The 21,642-nt window shown below is 46.3% G+C and overlaps 1 protein-coding gene across 5 annotated transcripts in view; it reads left to right on the top strand.

Moving 5' to 3' along the window:
- The first annotated feature begins 3,965 nt into the window (after positions 1-3,965).
- Positions 3,966-21,642, top strand: part of SENP1 (SUMO specific peptidase 1) — a 32,734-nt gene continuing 15,057 nt past the window's right edge. For 4 of the 5 annotated variants that reach the window (XR_007354400.2, XR_007354401.2, XM_075121437.1 and 1 more), the window contains exons 1-14: positions 3,966-4,037; positions 5,852-5,901; positions 7,307-7,437; positions 8,624-8,708; positions 9,233-9,392; positions 11,045-11,204; positions 11,811-11,911; positions 12,003-12,253; positions 15,047-15,101; positions 16,723-16,761; positions 18,454-18,538; positions 19,570-19,722; positions 20,416-20,547; positions 21,404-21,607. Coding sequence is in view for 3 of the 5 variants with exons in the window: in XM_075121437.1 (XP_074977538.1) it covers positions 5,898-5,901; positions 7,307-7,437; positions 8,624-8,708; positions 9,233-9,392; positions 11,045-11,204; positions 11,811-11,911; positions 12,003-12,253; positions 15,047-15,101; positions 16,723-16,761; positions 18,454-18,538; positions 19,570-19,722; positions 20,416-20,547; positions 21,404-21,607 (1,560 nt within the window). In the remaining 2 variants the exon portion in view is untranslated. The remainder of the gene's footprint in view (positions 4,038-5,851; positions 5,902-7,306; positions 7,438-8,623; positions 8,709-9,232; positions 9,393-11,044; positions 11,205-11,810; positions 11,912-12,002; positions 12,254-15,046; positions 15,102-16,722; positions 16,762-18,453; positions 18,539-19,569; positions 19,723-20,415; positions 20,548-21,403; positions 21,608-21,642) is intronic. The other variant, XM_048834741.2, reaches the window with a different exon arrangement.

The following is a 21,642-nucleotide window of genomic DNA, read 5'->3' as shown; positions in this document are numbered from 1 at the left end:
TTATGTCATTCTGGCAGTGTAAAAGTGCCTTGAAGTGGGCATAAATGTCCCACCCACCCTGCACTGAGAACACCCGCCAGACAGAGGGCCACTGTATTTGATTCAGAACAGAGATAAGGGCTCTACAACAGCTCTACCATTAGCCCACAGCATAGGAAGGAGAAAAGGGGTGTAGGCAGAGTGCACCGCAGTGGCCCATAGGAAGCAGAGTATAAGTCAGGACAGCCCCACAGTTGCTCTGACTTACACCATGAGTCAGGCCAGGCACAGCCACAGAATACAGGGAATGCCAAAGTGGCTTCAATCTACCTTAAACTCCCTCCACCCACACACCGTTCCTGCCCCAAGTGCAGAAAAATAACAACACCAGGCCTATAAAATTTACTTTATTTCAATTATAAATGGTTCATTTCAACTGCTCAGCAAACAAAGTTACAAACAGAGTGGTCTCTTGGATTCTCACTGCAGAAAGCACCATCATGATTTGAACAAACAGCAAATCCCTCTTCTGAATCAGGCAGGCAGAAGATTTGAAACCACATCTCCTACCTCCCAGGTGAGTGCCTTAATCACTAAGCTGAACAGTTGTTTGTTCTCTCTGGCCCAATGACAAATTATATTTTTATAGAAAGTGGAAGACCTTCAACAAGAGAGCTTGAGAAGATGACTAGGCTACAGCCTGGTGGTTGGGCTGCTCACCTACATAGGGGAAGATTTGAGTTCAAGTCCCACTGCAAGAGTAGGGATTCAGCCCTGGCTTTTCCATATATCAGGCAAGTACCCTTATCACTGCGATAAAGGTAAACACACAGTTTTCTGCAGCTGACTGAATTTTTTCAGTTTGATTTGATTTAAAAGTTTGCTGGGCAAACCAAGTCCCAATGTGGCATCCTATATGTACCAGGCCATGCTGCCTCAGCAAGCTTCACAGAAGGGGCCAGGTGCTCTGCAAGTTTCCCTCATTTTCACCAACCCCTCCAGCTGAAATATATTTTAAGGAAGTTTCAGTAGAAGTGGGTTTCTGAAAAGCAGCAGGGCTGGCCCACTCCCAACTGGAGAGAGCAGGATAATTTATTAAAGCATGTTGAAAAATAAATTTGTGATGAAAAATTTAGATTTTTCAACCAAACAAAACTATTTTTTATTCTTTTTTTTTTTGGGGGGGGGTTAAATATGTCAAAACTGAACTGTTTTTCCAACACATTTTGATTTTGAACAAAGCTGAAAAATCTCAACCAGCTGTGTGACTTGTATAGCATCCAAATGATAAGTCCTTTGCAGACAAATATGAAGACAAGAAGATAAAGTCCCTCTTCCAAAGTACACACCCAGCTAAAGGCTTCTCTACACTCAAATGTATACTGGTATAAGATAAGACTTACACCAACACAAGTCATTCTGGTCTCATCTCCTGTGTGGACACTTCTTCTAGGATGAGTGCCTTCTTTTGGTTTAAAGAAAAGGAGTACTTTTGGTTTAGTTTATGTCACTGGGGAAGGGGCTGAAGATAAATGGAGAAGAAAAAAAAAACAAAAACCATGCTTATACCAAACGAAAAGTATCCACATGGGGGCTATCCTGGTAGAACTGGTTTCAGAGTAGCAGCCCTGTTAGTCTGTATCCGCAAAAAGAACAGGAGGACTTGTGGCACCTTAGAGACTAACCAATTTATTAGAGCATAAGCTTTCGCAAGCTACAGCTCACTTCATCAGATCCAGAAAGCTGATGCTCAAATAAATGTGTTAGTCTCTAAGGTGCCACAAGTCCGCCTTTCCTTTTTGCTGGTAGAACTGCTCAATCTTGCCTGTGACAGCGAGCTCGCTCGACAGCATAATGTGATGCCCGGTGTATTTTCCACTGCAGGCATCCGATGCAGTGAGCTGTAGCTCAGGAAAGTGGATGCTCAAATACATATCCTAGTCTCTAAGGTGCCACAAGGACTCCGGTTGTTTTTTCTGCGTATGTCGGTGCTCATGGTCTCCCTCGCCCGGGCTGGGCTGCACCGCACCGGGCACCGAACACGGCCGCCCGCGGCTCGCTCCCTTCCGTTCGCAGTTTGGTCTTTCGTGCCACCCTCTCTCGGGGGCGCGTGGGGGGGGAGTGATTTTTAAAGCGAGTTTGGAGGTTCCCTCCCCCCCTTCTTAACGTAGCTGCCTCTGCCCCCCAGGTGCCCCCAGCTTGCTCTCCGCCGTGGGGCTGCTGCTGCTGCTTCCCCCCCCCCCCCCCCCCGTGAGTGACCCCGCTCCCCTCCCCCGGCAACCAACCTACTCGGAGCCCCTCCCCCAGCACACCGCCCCTCCTCTGATCCCCGGGGCAGAGGGAGGCACACACCGACCAACCTACGCTCCTCTCCCACCCCCCCCAGCACACTGCCCCGCCCCTCCTCTGCTCCCCTGGGGGGCACACACCGACCAACCTACGCTCCTCTCCCACCCCCCCCAGCACACTGCCCCGCCCCTCCTCTGCTCCCCGGGACGGGAGGGGGTCACACACCAACCAACCTACGCTCCTCTCCCATCCCCACCCCCGAGCACACTGCCCCTCCTCCTCTGCTCCCCTGGGGGGCACACACCGACCAACCTACGCTCCTCTCCCATCCCCACCCCCGAGCACACTGCCCCCCCCTCTGCTCCCCGGGGGGGCACACACCGACCAACCTACACTCCTCTCCCATCCCCCCCCGAGCACACTGCCCCCCCCTCTGCTCCCCTGGGGGGCACACACCGACCAACCTACGCTCCTCTCCCACCCCCCCCAGCACACTGCTCCGCCCCTCCTCTGCTCCCCTGGGGGGCACACACCGACCAACCTACGCTCCTCTCCCACCCCCCCCAGCACACTGCTCCGCCCCTCCTCTGCTCCCCTGGGGGGCACACACCGACCAACCTACGCTCCTCTCCCACCCCCCCCAGCACACTGCCCCGCCCCTCCTCTGCTCCCCGGGGGGGCACACACCGACCAACCTACGCTCCTCTCCCATCCCCCCCAGCACACTGCCCCCCCCTCTGCTCCCCTGGGGGGCACACACCGACCAACCTACGCTCCTCTCCCATCCCCCCCCCGAGCACACTGCCCCGCCCCTCCTCTGCTCCCCGGGGGGGCACACACCAACCAACCTACGCTCCTCTCCCATCCCCCCCCCAGCACACTGCCCCCCCTCCTCTGCTCCCCGGGGGGGCACACACCGACCAACCTACGCTCCTCTCCCATCCCCCCCCCAGCACACTGCCCCCCCCTCCTCTGCTCCCCTGGGGGGGCACACACCGACCAACCTACACTCCTCTCCCATCCCCCCCCCAGCACACTGCCCCTCCTCTGCTCCCCTGGGGGGCACACACCGACCAACCTACGCTCCTCTCCCACCCCCCCCAGCACACTGCCCCGCCCCTCCTCTGCTCCCCTGGGGGGCACACACCGACCAACCTACGCTCCTCTCCCATCCCCACCCCCCGAGCACACTGCCCCCCCCTCTGCTCCCCTGGGGGGCACACACCGACCAACCTACACTCCTCTCCCATCCCCCCCCGAGCACACTGCCCCCCCCTCTGCTCCCCTGGGGGGCACACACCGACCAACCTACGCTCCTCTCCCATCCCCCCCCGAGCACACTGCCCCCCCTCCTCTGCTCCCCTGGGGGGCACACACCGACCAACCTACACTCCTCTCCCATCCCCCCCCGAGCACACTGCCCCCCCCTCTGCTCCCCTGGGGGGCACACACCGACCAACCTACGCTCCTCTCCCATCCCCACCCCCCGAGCACACTGCCCCCCCCTCTGCTCCCCGGGGCGGGAGGGGGTCACACACCGACCAACCTACGCTCCTCTCCCATCCCCTGCCCCCCCGGAGCGGCTAGTCCCACTCTGGCCCCGCCCCCTGAGGGGACGGCGACAGCGCGCTTCCCGACCTGCCGCGCGCCGAGGCGCTCTCCGAAGCGTCACTTCCGCTACCGCCCGCCGGGCTCCCGCCGTTTCCGGCCGCCTCGTTGCCGGGGTTTGGGGGTGAGGGGCCCGCGCGCTCCGGCTGGTTCCGCTTCCGGTAAGCCCCCCCCCCCCGCCGCCTTTCAGAGCCCGGCCCCTCAGCCCCCCCGCCGGCCGGTGGGGTCCCCCCCGCCAGGCCCCCCCAGGAGCTCTCGCTACCCCCGAGTGCCTCCCATCATGTCCCCCCACCCACCCCATTCCCTCTGCTTCCACCCCCGTCAGACACCATGATCCTTGGTGTGTCTCCCCCCCCCCAGTCCTCTCCCCCCCACCTTCCCGGCTGGCCCCTTCCCCTCAGGCCTTGGTGGTGTCTCCCCCATAGGTCCCCACCCCTGCTGGTGCTGTGCTCCCTCGCCCCCCGGTAACTCTGCCCCCTGAGTGCCTCCCAGTCTTATCCCCCCCCACCTGCAAACTCCCCTGTCAGACTGTCTGAGCCCTTGGGGTCCCCCTTCCCCCAGTGTGTCCCCTTGTCGCTAACGTCCCTCTCCACTGCTACTTCCCTTTCTTGCTAACATCCTCCTGAGACCTCATGATCCCATGGTGCTCCCTCTCCCCCCCCCCCCGGCAATTCCTTTACCCCCAGTAATTCCTTGTGTCCCACCACTTCCACCACCTGCTAACATCCGCCTGTCGGATTCCTGCGTCTTCCCTTCAGGCCCCTGCCACGGTGGTTGTGTGCTCCCTTCCTGCCCCGTCAGATGCCTGTCTCTCTCCTTCTCTTTCCCCATTGAACCCTAAATGCACATACCCCTTGTGTCTCCCTCTCCGGCTTGCTAACATCTCTCCTGTATCACCACCTGTAACCCCTAACTGCAGGTCTCCCTTTCAAGTACTAGACCTGTCCATTCTTGCTTAACTCTTATGTGCTGATGGGATTGCAAGGTGACATGGCAGCAGCCTTCTCTCTGCCTGAAGACTAGTGTGCACCTGTATGCTCCCTTGCTGCATGTGTCTACATCTTACTATGCAAACAGACTTTCCCTCTAGCAGTCAAACTGCTAGGTCGTTTGCAAAGCTGTTCTTGTTCAAAGCAAATAGATGGGAGATCAAATCCTCCAGCACTGGTTCTGTAGCCAGTCTTATTCCATACTGAACTGGAGAGCAGAAAGAAAAGGAGGACTTGTGGCACCTTAGAGACTAACAAATTTATTTGAGCATAAGCTTTCGTGAGCTACGGCTCACTTCATCGGATGCATGCAGTGGAAAATACAGTGGGGAGATTTATATATATAGTGAACATGAAACAATGGGTGTTACCATACACACTGTAAGGAGAAGTGAGCTGTAGCTCACAAAAGCTTATGCTCAAATAAATTTGTTAGTCTCTAAGGTGCTACAAGTACTCCTTTTCTTTTTGCGAATACAGACTAACACGGTTGCTACTCTGAAAACTGTAAGGAGAGTGATCACTTAAGGTGAGCTATTACCAGGAGCCCCTGTCAGAGGGGAGAGTGCATACCTGTGGTCTAGAGAGCCTGCTGGCCTATGTCGTTGGTGATGTGAGTGCAATTTGTTGCATTTCAGAAGCATTCTATAGGAGTTTATATAGTGGTAGGTAACTCACCAGTCAACCAGGTATCTGGTAGACCAGATGAGAAATAGGACTGTCCCAGGAATGAGGCGGGGGCAGTCCCTGGCATGTAGAAAAGATGGCAGCTGCCAACATTTAGTGAAGAAAAATGGGTGCACAGCGTAACAGACTGAGATGGAAGCTCTAAAACCTTTGGGTAGCAAGTTCCATCTCTCCTGCTGTCCCTGTGTTCTTTTCATTCAGGGAAAGCTAGTGTCTGCTTGGACATCAGGTTCATACTTGATTTGGCTATTTGAGGTCTTTTGTGTTGTGTGAACCGTATTCTTTCCCTTCCTTTTCAGTTCCCTTGAGTTTGTCGTCGGCATCAGTGATGTGAGCAGTCTGGAAATGGGTAAGTGCGTGTGCATTTCTGCCAAATGAGAGGGTATGCTGTCTCTAGGTGTGTACAGGACCAAACTCAACAGGGAATCTGAGTGCTGCCTTGACACACCCAACCTCTGGAATTCTGTGTGTTTTGCCTGGGCCTTATGTCTGTGTAACATCATGTAAAAGAAACTTGCAGCTGAAATGTTCTTGCATTTTCACTGAGGAAGCACAATAAGCTGTGTCTCATTTCCAGGCACTTCTGCTGCCTCTAGCTTTTGGTATGAACTAGGAGCAGGCTTGTTATGAATGATAGAGCACTTTCAGTCCCATGTTTGTTTATTCCTCATGTTGTTTAAATTGTATCGAAGGATCAATATCAGTTCTGTGCTGTAGCAAACTTGAGAGGGAAAAAAGGGCCAGATTCTGCTATCAGTTACACTAGTATAAATTGGGAGTAAGTGTACTAAAATCGGTGGTATAAGAGGATATAAATGAGGAGAATCATGCCCATAAATGTAAAATAAGGATATTAAAGCACGTGGGATAGTGCAAGATCAGGACTAAATGTCTTAATCAGTGAGGCTTTCATTGCTTCATGTGTGAGACTGCTTGCTGCTAAGAAGGTTTCCAGATAACCTAAATTTTCTGTCCCGTAATTTCCCCTAGTTATAGCCCCATGTATCACCCTAAATAATTCCTCTCCCTTCTTGGCATTTACACCCTTTAATTAATATTAGTATTTCAGTAGTGCCTAGAGGCCCTAACAGAGGTTAGGACCCCATTGTCCTTGACACCGGACAATGGGGTCCTTTCTATTGAGATTGTAAACTCTTTAGGGCAGGGAATCGTCTCTTACAATCAAAGGGCAGGAGGCAATATAGAGGCACAGATTTGGGCAAGGTCACACAGCAGGGCAGGGGCAGAGCCAGGAATAGAACCCCATTGTCCCGATTCCCAGTTCAGTGCCCTACCGACTAGATCAGGCTGCTTCTCATATTCTAGCATGTAGATGGTTCTTACCTATCTAACAATTTTATCATCTACTGGTGAAAATTGCATAAGAGCTGGGTGTTTTTTTTATTATTTTATCATCATTATAAAACTTCTGTTGGCTTCTTTAGAGTCTTTGTATCATTTATGAAGGAGGTATTAATGATCTCTGAGGATTAGAAGCAAAAAAGATTACAAAACATATTCAGGTGTTTCCATGATGTGTGGGGATGTTTTCTAGGTAGAGGTAAAAAAGTACTATGCCTTTGTTTTGGGGTTACTGTTTCTCCTTGGTTTTTGCAATATATTCAGGTGCTTTTACTAAATCATTCACTGGCATTAGCTGGACAGAAACTTTTTTAAAGTGAGATTGCATGGAAAATGCCTGCTTCATTGGAGAGCCCTTTGTGAGAATTGAATACAGAGCTGTGTTTTCTCAGATGAGATTGCTGATCCTATGAGGATGGAAGCTGGTGACGCAACGTTGGCTAATCACAACTTGATATTCAAGGCCTTTCCTCTACAACAGACTGCTATTCCAGGGGATCAGCTTTCACTGTCTGATGACAAGGTTTGGGATCATTTACTCTTTACTCATTTACAACTTCACATCTGTCAATTCAGGTTGCTGAAATGCATCGTTTTGACTTAATGTTTCTGTTGGTCCGATTTATTTTTAATGTTCTGAAGAGCTAGTTTCAAAATGAAATCCCTCCTTAAAACTCTTTTCTGCTGTGATGTATACAAGACATTTCACAGTAATTAGGCAACTGATATGCTGTGACAGCTGCTGTTCATGTTGACTGGTTTTGTCTCATTATGTCCTTGTGCTTTCCCTGTCTATACATCTATCCACTTGTGGTCTCTTGTCTCACACTCAGATTGTAAGCTACTTGTGGCAGGGGCGGTCTTTTTGTTGTGTTTGTGCAACACTTAGCACAGTGGGTCCTGATCCGTGACTGGGGTCCTGTGGTGCTGCCACAATGTATAAATGATAATACAGTGATGCAGAATAGTCTTTGAATTCTAAAATCTTGCACATTTGAAATTGCAACCTTTTTAGTATTTGTAGTACAGTAGCATCTGAAGCCTGAGCTGTGTTTTGCTAAGCACTCTCTGAAAATATAACAAAAAAAAAAATCTCTTGCACCAAAGAGTGTACAGTCTGTGTTTACTGATCAATGTAGAAAGCTATTCTTGCATGTGTACACACACGCTAATATTAATATATCATGTGAAAGCTACACGCATAGTCTGTGGAAGCTACACACATATGGATGCACACAAATATATATTTTGTGAAAGCTATACCCTTGTATGTGTGTACACACTCTCACGTATATCTTATGGAAGCTACACAAAATTGCATACTCTTATTTTTGAGACAACCGTGCACTTGCAAGATAGTTATGAAAATTTACCAGCTTAGATACAAAATCTGGTTGCCTGCCCCATACTGTGGTGATGATAAACTTAATATTTTACTGACATCTCAAAAAAAAAATAACAAAAAAAAGTTCACCCCAGAAGGGTAGAATTTTGCAAGGCTGCCTGTGGATAGAGCCATCTCAAAAATTTGCCAAGTTGTCAGAAAAGTGTTGACATTATATTACAACTCATCCTATGATCACACTGTCATAGATTAGTAAGTTGCAGAAGATATTAGAGTAGTGTAGCTTTATTTTTCATGCCCCGGTGTCATTTTTCTTTAAATAGTAACCTTAACAGTTAATAATTTTGATTTTCTTTTTGTGTAGTTTTTACCAAATAAGTTTGGCAGTTTGGAGAGATCTTTTACATGCTCTGCGGGAAGTGCATCATGCAATCCAAGTTACTACTCAGGTAAAACATGCTTATTTGGAGTCAGTTCAGTTACACAGGAAGTGTCTTTCTAAGTGCTCAGAAATTATAGCCTTGCATTAAAACACTTTAGCTCAGGCTGAGCTGGCACCTCCTGCTCTGTCACTCATAATATTTTCTCAAATATTGTCTTAGGCTGGGATTTGCAAAGGGAGTTAGGGCCAGGTTCCTCTGAATATCCCATTTTCTCACCCCAGGACTGAGTTATGTTTTTGGAAAGTTAGAATAAAATCTTTACAGCCATTTGAGTTGTGCAAGTTTTGTTTGTTTTTGTTTGTTTTGGTTTTTTTGAGGGGGGCATGGGGAGTGTTTCTAAAAGTATTAGTATTTCTAAAAGCATCCTTCAGGCTCTGATCCTGCAAGCTGTTCCATATGGTTGAATTCTTACACATGCAGACAGTCACTGAAGTCAAGTGATACCTGAGGTCCTTTAATATTTAATGCTGAATAATTGGAGCTGAGTATGTGGGCTCTTTATTTACTGTTCAATATTTCTCTCCCGGCAGAAGTTCCATCCTCTGAGAGTTACCGGGTGTCGGGAGAATTGAGAATGTTGGGACCAAGTGCCAACGGACAGTGGAGGGGTTTGGTACCCACCCTGGGTTCTATGTTACAGAAACCTAGAGTGAGTCGAAACTTGTATCTCGACACTCGCAAAACTCCAAGGTGTGTATGGTTCTGCTCCATCTTTAACATACTTCCACAGGATCCTCATTAGAAACCATTCATTTAAGTTGTGTGTTGTGGAGTTTTTACTGCCCCCTCTGACACCCAAGCAGCATCTTTTAAAAGCCTTTGATAAGCAATCCCAAATCTTTCAATATCTTAACAAAGTTCAATATAGCATTGAATGAGTGGTGATTTGGTGTCTAATGTGACTCTGCTTTTGCGTCCTCATAGAGGCCAAGGTCCTCCTGGGCTCTAGCTGCTGTCTGCATACATGGTAGATATATCTGAAAATCTTTTCACCACAGCGGTATAATTTGTCATCTTTAGAAAGTTTGCATAGCATAGCCTTTTTGGGGGGGAGGGGCCCTTCACACAGATCCTTAAGGTCCCAATCAAATAATAGTTGGAGAAACATTCTCCATGACTGCGTTATGGTCATTCTTTGCCATTCCATCGTCACTTGGCAGCCAATGGGGGGGAAAGGCGGGAGCAGGGTGTCGGGGATGGGGGAGTAGTACGAGAGACTCAGAAGGGAACAGGTTTAACCCAACTTTGAGTGCATTTAAAAATTTCCTTTTAGACCTTATCTGAACACACAAGTTGTGACACTTTCACTATATCAGTCTAGTTAAAACAGTACAACCCCCTTTAGAATGGAGGTATTTTTGCCAATATAAACCTGCCTTCTGCCAGTGTACCTTATTCCCATATAAGGCAGCTTTATACTGGTATACGTATTCCATGCTAGGGGCTGTACTGGTATAATTATATTGGTTTAAAAAAGCACATCTCTAACAAAGCTATACCAGTACAAAAACTTAGTACTGTGAACAGATGGGAATTCCTACAGAGTAGCTATTGAAACTATATCTGAATTGCAAAGTGAGGTCATGAATTACTCTCTGGAGCCCGAGATGAGAGAGATGGAAAAAAGTATGACTAGGTGAGAACAAGACCAGTGAAGCAGCTGTTAATTCTCTTGTCTGACCAGCAGCAATGGAGATACCTTCCATCTTAACTTTCAGAATTGTGTTTTAATCAGGATCATTGTGCCATCTGGGGGCCAGACTTTTAAACTGTACTTAAGTGTAAAATCAGCTTAAAGGGGTGCGTGTGGGGTCTGTTAATTTTAGATTGTTTTTAATTTCACAAAATGCCAGTTTCTGATCAATCCCCCTTTAAAGAAGATGGCCAAATATTTTTTTTTTTTAAAAAGCATTAAAAGTTCTAAGGGTTTTCCTGCATCCCTGTTGATGTTCACAAGAATCATCTGGGTAGGCCGGAGATCAACAGTCCCAAATGGAGGCCAGCCCCTCCTGTCCCCCTCTATGTGCACATGCCGGTGGCAGCAGTGAAATGCGGTCTCTGTGCATTTAAACACCATCCCAGGTCCTTGGAGAGAAGAGTGGAGAATCCAGTTTCTTGCTGTGTCCCTAGGCTCTCTTTGCTCCCTGATCTACCTGGGGGGAGAGTTTCTGTTGCATTCTTGCTGCATACAGGAATCTAGGGAGAGAATAAAAGGGTTGCTCCAGCCGTGCATCGGTCTCCTTTTTCTCCCAGGCTCTTTGAGGGGGTTTCTGGGAAAATGTATACGTGTCTGTGATTGTAATGCTTATTTTGTAGACTAACATTCTGTCCTCTTTCCACAGTGGAATGTCAAATAGTTTTGTAGGGAAGTCAAACCATCATTGCCACATATCTGCCTATGAAAAAACGTTTCCAATCAAGCCCGTTACAAGTCCCTCATGCCGTCGCAGCCTGCTGAGCCCCAAGAAAACCCAGAGGAGATTTGTCAGCACTGCAGAAGAGGTAAGAACAAGCAGTGGAGACTTAAGTTTGAATACAAGAACTTCCATTGGGTAGCACTGTATGCTGCTGTCTGGGATGTTCAAGTGCTGCTTTCTTCCTGAACTCCAACCCATACCCCTTTCAAAATCGTGCTGCAACCGGAGTGATAACTTCCCCTTGAGATCTCAGGAGGGGGAAAACGACGAGAACCTCAGGAGACCTGATTTGGCCCTTCCAGCCTTGTGAGATGTGAAGAGGTTGAGCAAGGGTTCCTGTGCACTTTGAAGACTAGAGTCAACATTCCCCTTTATAGATGGAGTAGTGCCTGCATCTGAAGTACTTTCAGTTTCCATTAGGCAGAAGTTCGGACTGCAGCCTTACTCCTGTGGAGTTTGCAAGCTCTGCAATCAGTCTAGCCCTGGTAGCTCTCTGATCCTGTGGCGCTTAAGTTCTGTAAGTTCCTGAGACCCCTGGTGTGTGTGCCGGGTGTCTGCTCCAGCAGAGTGTATGTAATCCACAGTGTCTGTCTCTGCTCCTGCTCACTTACTATTATTGATAGTGTTTGTATTTGTTAAGCCTGACTTGAGTCTTAGGGCAGTGGTGAAGTGTCTGCTTATTTCTCTGCAGACAGTTCGAGAGGAAGAGCGAGAGATCTACAGGCAGCTGCTTCAGGTGGTCACAGGAAAACAGTTCTCAACATCCAAGCCAGCCTCGCCTTTCCTCCACCTGTGAGTATATGAAATACCCTCCCCAACTGAGGGTCAGTACCATGGTGCAATTCTTCTTCTTTGGGAGCTTTAATTTTCTGTTTGTGTGTAGGTCCAGATGTTTGAGTTCCAGTAAAAACGTAGTGAAAGAAACCCCATGCAAGAATGCAAAACCATTTGAAATGTACAGCCTCGCTCCAGGTTGCCAGTCAGCTAGTGTTCTGGGAACACAGGAGCAGCCATCACACAAGCCACCACCGTACCCTGTATCCAGTTATCCATCAAATGTAACTTTTGAGTCCGATAATACCAGCACTCAGCATCAGCAAGATAATCTACCAGCATCCAACGCCCAGTCTGAAGGTAAAAATACACTGAGATCAACTAAATGTATAGGTCAGAGATCGCCTTTTTGTTCTGTTTCCCCACTCCGCAGCGCCAGGCACAATGGGGCTCTGGCCCATGACTGGGACTCTTAGGCGCTACTGCAATACATGTAACAAATAATGGTTTGAATAACATTTTAAACCAGAGCTCACTGCTCGCTTTCATCCCAAGTTTTGCTTGCGGGTCACAGACTTGGATCTAATTTATTTCCCTAGTGGGAGAGGAGGGGTAGGTCCTGTTCTGTCCTTGTAGTTGCTTTGCTGAATTGTAGGAGCGGCAAATGTGTGAAGACCAGTTAAATCGCTTCCTTGTTCAAAATGCCTAAAAGGTAGATGTCAACATAAGCATATCTTTGTGGTCCTTGGTAGCGATTGCTATAGTGAAGGTCACAAATAGCTTCTGTTATAATTCCCCATTTCTGTAACTTCTGGAAAGGTTCACCTTTGCACTGATATTTCCAGGCTTGAGTAAAATATCCAAATCTGATTTAGGAGCCATTGAGAATCAATGGGACTTAGGCTCCTAAGTCACATAAGTGCTTTAAAAATGTTTACCCATGGCTTTTGCCTGAAGGAGATTATAAGAACGGCCATCAGACCAAAGGCCCATCTAGCCCAGTATCATGTCTTCCGACAGTGGCCAATACCAGGTGTCCCAGAGGGACTGAACAGAACAGGTAATCATCAAATTATCCATCCCCTGTCACCCATTCCCAGCTTCTGGCAAACAGAGGCTAGGGACGCCATCCTTGCCCATCCTGGCTAATAGCCATTGATTGGACCTATCCTCCATTAATTTATCTCGTTCTTTTTTGAACCCTGTTATGGTCTTGGCCTTCACAGCATCTTCTGGCAAAGAGTTCCACAGGTTGGCTGTGCGTTGTTTGAAGAAATATTTCCTTTTTGTTTTATACCTGCTGCCTCTTAATTTCATTTGGTGACCCCTTAGTTCTTGTGTTCTAAGAAGGAGTAAATAACACTTCCTTAGTTACTTTCTCCACACCAGTCGTGATTTTATAGACCTCTATCATATCCAACTTTAGTCATCTCTTTTGCAAGGTGAAAAGTCCCAGTCTTATTAATCTCTCCTCATATAGTTATTTTTTTTTAAATTGGAGCAAATCCCTAGGCATTTTGGGGCAATGTGCTTGCCAGTATGGAAAATAATTTTCTTCTGAATATGTGCAGCAGTGCATGTTTCCAAATGTCTGCAGTTGGATTATTTGAAAATCAGTTCTTTTTGGAAAAAATTAGCCAAGTGCTTGCTACTTTTGTAGGGCCATGCCTTGGCCAGATTTCAAGTTTGAGTGACATTTTCAAAGTCTCCTAGGGAGCTGGGTAGCCAAGGAGAGACGATTTTCAAAAGCACAAATGAGAGTTAGGCACCAACCTGCCATTTGTGTCTTTGAAAAATCTCTCCAGACCCCTTTCAATTTCAAATCCAAAAAAGCATCCATCTACCTTTGGACTGAAATTTTTAAAGCTGTCTAAGGTTCAGGATAAAATTTTCAAAAGTGCCCAAGTCCCATTGAAAATCAGTGGGATTTAGGCTCCTAAGTCACTTAGGGGCTCTTGGAAGTGTTACATTCAGCCGTCTTGCATTTTCACCTCCTGCCCCTCGTGGAAGGGAGAGGAGGAGGAAATCACAGTAATTTTTTTTTATACATCGGGGGGAAATGTTCCTTATTCACCATCTCCCAGCTTAGAAATGGCTGCAGGCAATTTGCTTATTCCCCACACATCACCTGGAAGCATAGACCAAGCAGGGAAAATTCCCAAAAGATGTATGTTTCAGACAGCTATAGCTATTCAAAAATGAGCATATAATGGAAAGTGTTTGACAGCCAGTTTTAGCTGGCACTGCCTACACGCCTAATCATATATTTGTCTTTCTGTGGCACTCCTAATCCATGGGACTTGAAACATGTTGCAAACAATAATGCACAATGCATATTTTCTCCTGAGAAATGGGCTATAAGTCGGGAAGTGCAGGGAAAGAGAGGTAAATTGAGGGATTCTGTCACCATCCTATTCCCTGACCTATTCGTTACATTTTAAAGCCTGAGAAATTAAGAATAGATAGGGGGTTACAAAACTGCATTGTCTTTGGCGTGTATCAAAACCACAGGTCCCAAATGTGGTGGTTTCAATACAAATGTGTCTTCTAGAGAACCTGCTAAATAACAAAACCCTTCCAGGTTTGTTCCAAATACTCTGTGCATCCAGTCAGCTTAAATACACAGCAGCAGCTCTTGCATCAAATACGGCAATACAATACAGCAAACATACAGCTTACTCCTTTCTTTCCCTTCCCACTGCTTATCTTATTTCCCATTGTAGTTCTAGTCTCCTCTGTTCTATTTTCTCCCTTCTTTCAAGCCATTCATACTTCCTCTGCCTGTTACAATTATGTATTATTTTAGATTATTTTTATGGTTTGAGACAAAGTTAGTTTTCAACACTAATATCTTCTAGGACAACATCAATGATTTTATAATCTTTTGTTTCTGTAATCTAAAACCTAATGTACCTTTAAAGCTGAGCTTTCAGAGGAACCTAAGGGAATTAGGCACCCAAATCAGGCATCTACTTCCCTTAGTTTCCTTTGAACATCCCTGTCTGAAGTTTAAAATGAAGATTAGAATTTTGAATCCAAACTGAAAACCTGTTTTAAGAATGAGAATGGGGCATAAGGAACAGAAATTTGCATAGAGAGTATATTAAAAACTAGCAAGAGTTTGATTAATATTATTTCTTTTGCTTTGGGTAGGATCCGACTCAGTCATTGTGCTCAAGGTAAAAGATTCCAGAACTCCGACTCCAAGGTAAGTTTGTAAAATGGCACATATAAAAAAGGGTGTTAATTACTCTCAAAATATCTTCCTGCCTCTGGCTAATTGGCTGTTTCTTTGCTCTATCACTGCCAACTTGCGCAGATTCTGCACTTGGATTATTTTTTCCATAAGACTAGGTTAGTCATCTAGTCCGATCACCCGCATGTTGCAGGGTACCTCCCTCCACTGCTTCCACGGACATCTAGCATGTCCCTGAGTCTTCAGTGACAGTGCCTTGAGCACCTCCCTTTGGAGTTTGCTCAGTTGCTCTGTTGAGTACTGCTTCCTAATATCTAGACTAAACATTTCTCTGCTTAGCTCAGGCTGTTGCTCCTTATGTCATTATCTTCTGCGATTGTGAATAATTCCCTTCAGTGGAAACCTTTCCTGGAATTCATTTCTAGACTGTGGCATTGTCTCTGTGAGTCTGCAGCTGAATCTACATGAATTAAATCTCCCCCGTTCTCTCCTTAGTGTCTGATGCACTGATCCTTGTATCATCTTTGTCACCTGTTTTAATTTTCCTGAGTCTCTCTTTTCACTTCTTAAATTGATGTGTATGGGCCTGGGAGGACCATTCCAGGTGGCACAATTCTAGTGATGTGCAGAGCAATACTCTCACCTGCCTAGTTCTGCAAGCAATTTCACTACATATACATCTTTAAATAGCATTGTCTGTCTTCATAATGGCATCACCCTGTGACCTTTTTAGTTTGCTTTCCCACTGTTTTTTTTCCCCCTTGTAGGCTTGATATTTTCCGTGTAACTGACTTCCCCCAGCTTGTATCATAGCTGATATCCTGGCAGAAAGTTAAATGTAGAAATGGTTTCTTTGCAATGTATAAAATCTTAAGCACAGAATCTGAAGGGTCAGATTTTCCAAAGTGCTTAGCAACCCCCATTGGAAAATCAAGGCCAGGGCTACTCTTAAAAGTTTTGCTGGCATAATTAAACTGGCAAAACCTTCCTAGTATAGTGACAGCTGTACTGGGGTGAAAGTGCTTTTGCTGATGTAGTTTGTCAGCTCCTTGAACTGGCAAAGGCACTCTGAGGTTGGTATAGGTTTATCTACACTAGGACGTACATAGCTATATTGGTAAAAATTCACGTCTCTAACTGACATAGCTATGCTGATCTGACTTTTAAGTGTATTGCTGTTGTTATTTCTGTTACAGATTGCAATAAAAGGCCCACTAACCCAATAATTTTGGCTAATACTATATTAAACTTTCATTTGATGGTGAAGGGCTGAAGTTACTTTTAAAATAAACTAGGGGGAAAATATTTGTCCTCTGAGAAATAATTCAGGTTGCTGTAGGAACTTTTGTGTATTCCTGTTTCTGTTGATACTTCTGTGGCGCAGCAATCATGGTCTTACGTTGATTGATCATGTTCTTATGTTGAACTTTCCTTTCCTCTCATGACTGGGTTGGTATGCATGTAATTGACTTGAACCTTAACGCTAAAGATGGTCTTAAATTTTTCACATTTCATCCAAGGGTCATGGGCATACTCAGATTGCAATTATTTGTTATGTGAGCAATTAAAACAGTTGTCTACTGTCCATGTAGAGCAATATTCACATTTGTCTTGTTTTTTCCCCCTCTTTTAGCCTTCCTTTCTTCCAAGCAGAACTGTGGATCAAAGAATTGTAAGTTCCTCACATTTTGATTCTTTCCGTTTGCTTTGGTTTGTTTTTATTCAGAAGGTCAACAAATGATCTAAGATCTAGACCAGTTTTACATGGTGTGTAGGCACCTAAAGATGCAGATAGGTACCTAATGTGATTTACAAAAACACCTGTCTGCAGCTTTAGTTATCTAAATAACTTTGTATATCTGGCACTCATCTCTGTCCAGATGGCTAAATTCTCATCCAGGCCCTTATCTGATGTCTTGTCTTGTGCATTCACCTCCTTTCTGTCCTTGACTATTGCCATCTTGCCTCCCTTCAGTCCATTCAGAATCTTGCCCTCTTCCTAGCTTCAATCATATCTCCTCTGTCATGGAATCCATCCCCCGGCTCTATCTTTCACACGTTGCATACAAGCTTCTTGACCTTCACCTTAAGGTGCTTTGCAATTTAGCTCCTCCCAGCCTATCAGATCTATCACAGCATTGACAGCTACCTTTCTACCAGCTTCTTCTACCTGTTAGTCTGCTTTTCCCTCAAGTACCTCTGTGCTTTCTCCCATGTCATCCCCTTAAGCCTTGTACAAACTTTTCCCAGGAGTTACTTATCCTCCCTCAGTTCCCTTCATAAGGTTCACTTCCTCTGTGATGCCTACAGAATGTTTCCAACGTATAACAGTGAGGCAGGTGACAATACGGTGACCAAATAGACGGGGTGGGGGGGTAATAGGAGCCTAGGTAAGAAAAAAGCCCCAAATACTGGGACTGTCCCTACAAAATTGGGACATCTGGTCACCCTAGGTGACAAGCTACATTGTGCATGTGGACTGACTTCAATGGGAACACTCACATACTGTAAAATCAAGCATGTGTTGAAGTACTTTGCTGGATCATGGCCAGAGGACTCGGCACTTTGCAGGAGTAAGCCATGTATTAAGTGCTGTAGTGACGCTGATTCCCATTGCTTTGCTTGGTTCTGGGCTGTGCTATGGTTCTCTTCCTGCTAGAGACACCTGATTCATCCCATTTTTGCCATGAAAAACAAAAGCAAACCACCACTGCTCCCTCTCTGGAAGTTCTTGGGCTGCAGTGAGACAGGTGGGGTGGGAGAGGACACAGCTGTCTTTCGGAGAGATAGAATCATAGAATATCAGAGTTGGAAGGGACCTCAGGAGGTCATCTAGTCCCACCCCCTGCTCAAAGCAGGACCAATCCCCAATTAAATCATCCCAGCCAGGGCTTTGTCAAGCCTGACCTTAAAAACCTTTAAGGAAGGAGATTCCACCACCTCCCTAGGTAACCCATTCCAGTGCTTCACTACCCTCCAAAAGTCTGATGCTCTACTGACTGAGCTAGCTAGGCTCACAGATGCTTATTGTTTGCCCACCTGCCTGAAATCTGCACTGTTTGTTCTGTGCTGGTGGAAAGTAAGTAACAGAAGGTGAAAAATACTCAGTATTTCAGGTACTTGGTATCCATAACCCCTTTGCTGCTGCCAGAATATGAACTGTTTAAGCCACCCAAGTAAACATGAATTGCAGATAATACAAAATATGTTCCATAGTGCCCGAGCTGTGCACAGTTAATTTGTTAATGTAGGCAAGAAGCTAACCCAGTGGCTGTAGTAGTTTAATACGATCCGTTTTCCTTTTGTGGTCCTCTTTAACACTTGCAACAAACACGCTCTTTGTACCAACATCTTTGTGTTCCAGAACCAGCGTCTACGATTCACGAGCTCGGGAGAGATGGCGTCAAATAGAAGAGCAGAAAGCTTTGGCGTTGCAGCTGCAGAGCCAGGTGAAACATCTGGGCATACCTAGCACGGAGCGTTAGGGTTTAAAGCTGCCTCCCGGGTTCTCCAGATAGTTGGTGGCTTAAAACATATAGAGTTGGAAGTAGCGTGAGCCAGTGGTTATGCTGCCGGACTGGGGATCACAAATAAATGTGTGCTAAATAGAGGGGATTGCAAATGAAAATGGAAATCAGAAGGGGTCATGAGGAAACAAAACAAAAAATAAACTGTAGGGAGGTGGAAGGATTTTATCTCCCCTTTTCCCCTTTTGAGGCCATTGGTGTCTGGGGCAAACGCTACCCATAAGCATCTCTCTCTAGCCTCTGCCTGCCTGGCCAGCTGGCATCATTGGACCTGTATTGCTCCCTCACTAGCCAAGGTACAGAGCTTATTTGAATCTAGGTCTCCACAGGCAAAGGCTTAAGGGCGTGAACCAAAACGCTCCTCCTATTGACTGTCATGGGACAGGGTTTTGGGATTAGGGGCCTTCAGTGCACGGACTCACCCACTACATTGCACCTTTTGACTTTCTACCACGGGGTCGGCAACCTATGGCACTCTGCTGCCTGGGTTCTGTCCGCCGACCCCGGGTCCTGGCCACCGGCCCTGCTCATCCCACTGCTGGCCTGGATGGACAGAACCCCGGGCCGGCAGTGGGCTAAGTGGGGCTGGCAGCCGGTACCCTGGCTGGCAGAGGCCGGTGGATAGAACCCCAGAGCGGCAGCTGACTGAGCTGCTCAGCCTGCTGCCGGTCTGGGGTTCCGTCCGCCGGCCCCCACTGCCGGTCTGGGGTTCCGTCTGCCGGACCCTGTAAATGTAAAATGTATTACTGGCACGCAAAACGTTAAATTAGAGTGAATAAATGAAGACTTGGCACACCACTTCTGAAAGGTTGCCGACCCCTGTTGTACCAGAATCTGTTGCTCTAAAATGAGTCCCTCTGTCCAAGACAGTGGTTGGGAATTGGACACCTAATGCCCAGAAGGTGCCACAAAAATCCTCGGCTGTTATTCTAACCTAAAGATCTCTCTTTCAGAGATTGCAGGAGCAAGAACACTTGATACAGGATCCAGTGGATTTGAATCTTCGAGTGCCTCTTGAGAAAGAGATCCCTGTCACAGTTCTCCCAGAAGAGAAAGAGAATGCTAAATCAGCTGATAATGAAGAGGAATTCCCTGAAATCACAGAGGTAGATCTGCATAGATTATTAACACTTGAGGCAATTAGCAAGTCTTGGAGAAGCACTCTGTGTGGCAGATGTTGATCTTGAAATTGATTCAAAATACCATGGGGAGGAAGGGAAAATAGTACACTAAAAGCTATTCATTAAGTAAAGCAAGGCAGGGTGTCTTTCTAAAAGATATGCTATAGCTCATACAGGAGTTACAGACTTGACGCAGGTCTTGATGGATGAGGTTCTCTGGCCTGTGTGATACAGGAGGTCAGACTCCTTTCTGGCCCTAAAATCCAGAATCCCAATGAAGCCAAAGAATAGAGGGGCTTCCACATGGACAGTCTCTGCCCAGTATTGTTCCTGCTGCCATTGCTTCAAGCCAGTTTTGTATTTTGCCAGTGGGATTAACTAACCAGACGCCCAAATCCTCATTGTGCTTCTGCAGTGTCATTGTCACATCATTCAGAGATGTCTGGTGGCGTGTTCTTAATTTAGGCCTTGTCTCCACATGGTTTTTTGTGCCGGATTCCTGAGCTCAGCATTCCAGGTTCTTTTTGCTTGTTGGAGCTGTCATAGGACCAAGCCTTTCCCTTTCCCCATTGGAAAGGGAAAGCTCTTTACTAGTTTAGGTAGCTAGAACGCTTGAGTTTGTGGGACTGGAATATCAGAAGCTCCTTTTTGTTCCCATCACATATGTGTCCTCTGTAGGAAATGGAGAAGGAAATCAAGAGCGTATTCCGCAGTGGAAACCAGGATGAGATCCTGAGCGAAGCTTTTCGGTTAACGATAACCCGGAAAGATATTCAGACTTTGAACAACCTGAACTGGCTTAATGATGAGGTAACTCCTTCACCAACACAACTGCAGGTTCCTTACTTCTAAAAGTGAAAAGATTCTGGGGGAAGCAGTAGCTACTCCACACTAACTCTCCATGCGGACACTCTTACTGCACACTGAGTGCCCTTAGCTAAACTGTCCGAGGGCACTTTTAGTGCATGCTGAGTGTGTCCACATGGAGAGGTAGTGCAGAATAGCTGATACGCTTTAAAATCAGACCCTAGCTTACTGCATTCATACAGCCCTGGGTAGTAACGAGAGCTAAGCGCATAATTGACTTTTCAGTTTAACACCCCCCCCCCCCCCCCCCCAAATGGTTTGGATCCGATGAAATGTCAAATGTCAATTCCAGTCAACATTTCTGATTTTTTTTTTTCCTTCAGTTTTGGCTGAAAAAAACAATCCACCAAATTTGACCCAGATTCAAAACTAGTTTCTGTGCTCCAAAAAGTTCATTTTTCAGCAATTTACTATTCAAATTTTTTTTTTTGCTCTGCTCTAGTAAGTAGCCTTGTCACCTTTTCTTCCCCCCCGCCCCCCTTCTTCTCTAAGGCTACTGAGGAAGGAGTGGGCTGATGGTGGATAATCTGAATGGGCAGTGTTTTGCTAAATTTTAACGTAAGGGCTAGTAGTCCACAGTGCAGAATGGGTACCTGTAGCTACGCTGTAGGAACTCTGAAGAAGTAACTACTACTTAGTAGAGCTTAGGGACAAAATTTCAAAATCCAAGTCATTAACATTAAGTTCTGAAATCCATTTTTAGAAAATATTCTTTTGCTCAGAAAACTTCACTTTTTCACGTGCATGCAAAGTAATTATTGCAAAGTTATCAACACACATGGATGATTTTCCCTCCCAGATAATTAATTTCTACATGAATTTGCTGATGGAACGAAGCAAAGAGAAGGGGTTGCCAACAGTTCATGCATTTAATACCTTCTTTTTTACCAAATTAAAAACTGCTGGGTACCAAGCAGTGAAACGGTGGACAAAAAAGGTGGATGTTTTCTCTGTGGATGTTCTCTTGGTGCCTATTCATCTTGGAGTCCATTGGTGCCTAGCCGTGAGTATTCATTTGTTTAATGTTGTATTAAAAAG

The sequence above is a fragment of the Caretta caretta genome, chromosome 20, assembly GCF_965140235.1.
Source record: "Caretta caretta isolate rCarCar2 chromosome 20, rCarCar1.hap1, whole genome shotgun sequence".
Lineage (NCBI taxonomy): Eukaryota > Metazoa > Chordata > Testudines > Cheloniidae > Caretta > Caretta caretta.
Note: the sequence above shows the minus strand (reverse complement) of the source record. Positions and strands in the feature narration are given on the sequence as shown.